This window comes from Hippocampus comes, unplaced genomic scaffold, assembly GCF_001891065.2.
Source record: "Hippocampus comes isolate QL1 unplaced genomic scaffold, H_comes_QL1_v1.1 scaffold174, whole genome shotgun sequence".
In the NCBI taxonomy this organism is placed as follows: domain Eukaryota; kingdom Metazoa; phylum Chordata; class Actinopteri; order Syngnathiformes; family Syngnathidae; genus Hippocampus; species Hippocampus comes.
Window position 1 is genome coordinate 6,686,680 of NW_017805983.1, and position 4,090 is coordinate 6,690,769.

At 42.5% G+C, this 4,090-nt stretch overlaps 1 protein-coding gene across 1 annotated transcript in view; it reads left to right on the forward strand.

Annotated features, from left to right (window-relative positions):
* LOC109528545 (cadherin-4) overlaps positions 1–4,090 on the forward strand; it is a 205,109-nt gene that overhangs the window by 190,404 nt on the left and 10,615 nt on the right. Inside the window, exon 12 of the mRNA XM_019891309.1 lies at positions 1,556–1,698. Coding sequence (XP_019746868.1) covers positions 1,556–1,698 — 143 coding nt within the window. The remainder of the gene's footprint in view (positions 1–1,555; positions 1,699–4,090) is intronic.

The window sequence follows — 4,090 nt, forward strand, 5'->3', positions numbered from 1 at the left end:
TGTGTGTGTGTGCGTGCGTGCGTGCGTGCGTGCGTGCGTGCGTGCGTGTTAGGAATTATTTTTGTGAGTTTTTTTTTTTTTTGTTTTTTTTGTCTGTCTAACATGTGTGATCACCACCTGATCAGAATAAAGTTAGTAGGTGTGTGAGCCCTCCTCTGAGCCACAGAAAAACCCGGAGACAAGAAAACAGGAGCCTTGATAGGTTAGCTCTTAATGAGGGTTTTACAAGCAGATGATGTAGCCATGTTGGGACTTCGGGTGCTCCCTCTGTTTTAGCCCCATTTGTTTCCCTCCCATAAAATAGCCCTTTCCCTTGTCTCACTGGTTTATCCCTCCCAACCCCGCTGTGATGGATTCACGTTATTCCTGCTAAGGATTTCACAGTCCGCCAGGTAGTGTCCGCAGGCTTTCCTGGTTTGTGTGAAAGCCTCGCGAGTGTGGGAATGTCATCTCTGTGATCCCTTTTTGAAACACGCTGCTTCACCCAGGATCATGCCCACTGCCTGCTGGGACAATCCCGCCTCTCTTGCTGCAGGATAGAGATTATGTTCTCCTGTCCACCCCCGCGACTTCCCAACCCATAATACCAAGCTATGATTCACCTCTATGTGAGACCGAATGTACATAAGCAATATGATTGAGCACAAATACACCAATAAGCCGCACAGTGAGCGGACGTACTATAATTCAGTGAGCACAAGCCAAGGTTGAGGTCGAATCTATTTCACTTTGAATGGGTTTGAAAGCTGAAAGCGTGTCAAATTGCACCATGGCCTTTGTCCCCAATCTGACGGTTCATAAATCAAATCCAATTGGTGCTGAAAACTTGTTGAAGGCCAAGATGCCCAACGTTGACCAAATCACAGTGAGTTTTCAACCCAAAAAAACATGCAAGTCGATGAGTCGATGACAAGATACCGCCAGGGATAAGAGAATGTATGAATATCGAAGTGGAGTGAGATGAGGTGAGGCATCGCGAGTTGGCAGACAGATCAGAGAGAATTGCAAGTGTGGAATGAGCCAAAAGCGACAAAAGAGAAACAATAACAGTCAGATCAGGCCGTGATAAGGATGCTGTAGGGAAGAAGATCCGCTCGTTCGGCCTCCCTTGCTCTTTATCACGGGAGTCACTACCTGAGCCCTTTTTCTTGTTTAGGGGTCAATGCACAGATGTGAACGTGCTGTCGTCCCGAATTTGCAAAGATGCTGTCGTGTGACTGTTGCAAGAAGCTTAGCCCGCTCCCCCCAAAGCAAACACTTCTGATGCTGTAAATGCATCACTCGCACACGCGCAAGCAGTTGTAGTGCTTAACAAGGAAGGTAATTGACTACAATGGGTAGTATATAGGAGTGAAAAATGGGCTGAAATCGACTGGAGGCTGTAAGCTCTGGAAGAGAAGTCAATAAGAAATTAAACTCCATGAAGGTGAGAGACGCATGACTTCATGGCGGTGTGTGAAAGGAGATCCATATATGCAGACGGGCGAGAAAATATATAATTGCTTGTAAACATGGCAACGCTTACCTCTCCATCGACTTGTGCCCGTGTTTTTAGGTACTCCAAGATGAATGATCCTGCAGACTGGTTGTCTATTAACAGAACCAATGGGCAGATAGTGACCACGGCGATCCTCGACAGGGAGTCTGTCTATGTGAAAAACAACATATATGAAGCCACCTTCCTGGCAACAGATAACGGTAAGACGTATACCGGTACATATTTAACAAAAATTCTGGTCTCTTAATGTACATTACCACTTACAGGCAGAACATTTTACTGTTTCACAGGACTTTGTCCTTTAGTATTTGTTTAATTTTACAATTTTCATGTAAAAAGACACACCCAAAAATAAACAAATAAAAAAGATAGATACATTGAAAATTTAGCTTTAGATTTAGTCCATTGATGTATGCCGCGTACACAAAGTAAGACACATAACTTTTTGGGAAAAATGTTTGCGCAGCCCTCTGCTGCCTTTTAATGCAGCAATGTAACAAGATTTCCCAAAAATGAAAATGTGCAGTAGGTGTCAACAAGCGGGGCATGTCAGCTGCACTTTTTCAGTGAGCAGCTTTTGTCCCCTACAGTTTGTTGCCATCCAAAATCTATGAAAGCAGATCAAAACGGCGACACGACAAGCACTTGGACCAGGCGGAAAACAACTGCCGATATCATCAGCGCTTTGGTCTATACAGCAAATGACACTTGGATGGCCCAATCATGTCACTTGGACAATTGAACACGCTGAATTTAGATGATCAATTTATTCCACCAAGAGAGCAACGCATTGCGCGACGATCCTCAAGGCATATACTGTACTGTAATAATATATAATATCCTCGACTGTGAATGCTACCTACGTAGCGATAAGTAAACCCAGCGGCATCCATCTTGCTTTGCCATTGGTAAAACGCACCTAGCTTGAATACATTGATTCCCCCACAGTGTTTGCACATTATTTTCCGTTGAAAATGGCACAGTGTGTGGTATACGGTTGTCTAGAAGCTCTACATGCACATTTCAGCGGCAAGAATGCGGTTGCAAATTTTCTCTCAGAAGGTACACAGTTTCTGAGTGCTACTCAAAGATTTGTCTGTCTTGTCCAAGCCGAAACACGTCACCGGCTTGAGACCCTGGCCGCCAAGTCGGCCGCTGCACCCTCTGTGAAGGCTCTGAGGGGTGAGGTTTGACGAACGTATACTCACACAGTACAAGCAGGCATCCTTTACGTTGCATTGACTCTGCTGCTGCGCTAACCTAGCATGGAGCCTCTCACTCTCAAGGCGTAACTAATCAATTTGCACTCAATGGAACATTATACCGATGTAAACCTTTGGTATTTCTTGGTTTGAAGGGGTCATGCCTGGATAGGGACAGAAGGATTACATCATCCTTTCTTTTGGCTCGTGTAATACTTTTTGTTGGAGTGCATCAGCCTATGTTGAAGGACAAATATATACAGACGGATACAAACAGCCAGAGGCTGGGAGAGCAGCAACAGCAGCAGCATTTGTAATCCCGGAATTAAAAATAAAGCAGGCAGCAAGGTTACCAGATCGCTTGCCAGTATGCAAGGGGCATCATATGGTCAGACTCAGTGAATAGTTTAAGTTATGATAAAGAAAGAGGAAGACAAGATCTTATCCATGAAACATTGCGACATTTATTTGGTTCCTGCTCATGTTGGATATATGGCAAATGAATTCGCAGATTTTTGCGAAGTGTGCTCAGAAAAAGAACGCCATTAACATTCATATGGATTCCAAATGGTAAAGCTCATTCATTAAATGAGAAAGAAATTACAGTGATCTCGCTAACTCAATGGGAAAAAAAAACAGTGTTGTAACATTGTAACATTTTTGGTTTGCTGTTTTTCTAAACAAAAGAATACTGCTAGAAATACCGTTACGGCAGTGGCGGGCCGTGCATTTCAACCTTAGGCCTTCAGTGACGTCACATACAAACACAATATAGGCTGGTCAAGCAGCACTTAATTTCAGGAGCATTTAAAACCATCAAGTATGTATTCCCAATTAAGAGCAGGAAACTAAATTTACAGATATTGTCCAAAATAAAAAGATGATTTAAAAATACGAAATAAAATGCCACCCAAATTACACTGTGTGATCAAGTCTGTCCAATAAATTGTGCAATGTCGCAGTTTCATATAAGACACCAACCAAACAATAACAAAACAAACTATTCTTTGAAAATAAAGTAAACAGATCATTTGCATTTTGAAAATCGGCGATACAACAGCAAATAACTGACATAACTGACGAACTAATAACTGACTAACAGCTGAGATTGAACGAACTTTCGTGCACGAAGGTGACTACAATGCGCCATTATAAATTGCAGGTGAGCAGATTTATTTGATACATGTTTGTCATTTTATTTCGTTACCATGAATTTAATACTAACGATTGAAAATCGGCGATACAACAGCAAATAACCGACATAACTGACTAAATAATAACTGACGAACAGCTGAGATTGAACGAACTTTCGTGCACGAAGGTGACTACAATGCGCCATTATAAATTGCAGGTGAGCAGATTTATTTGATACATGTTTGTATCTTTGTCA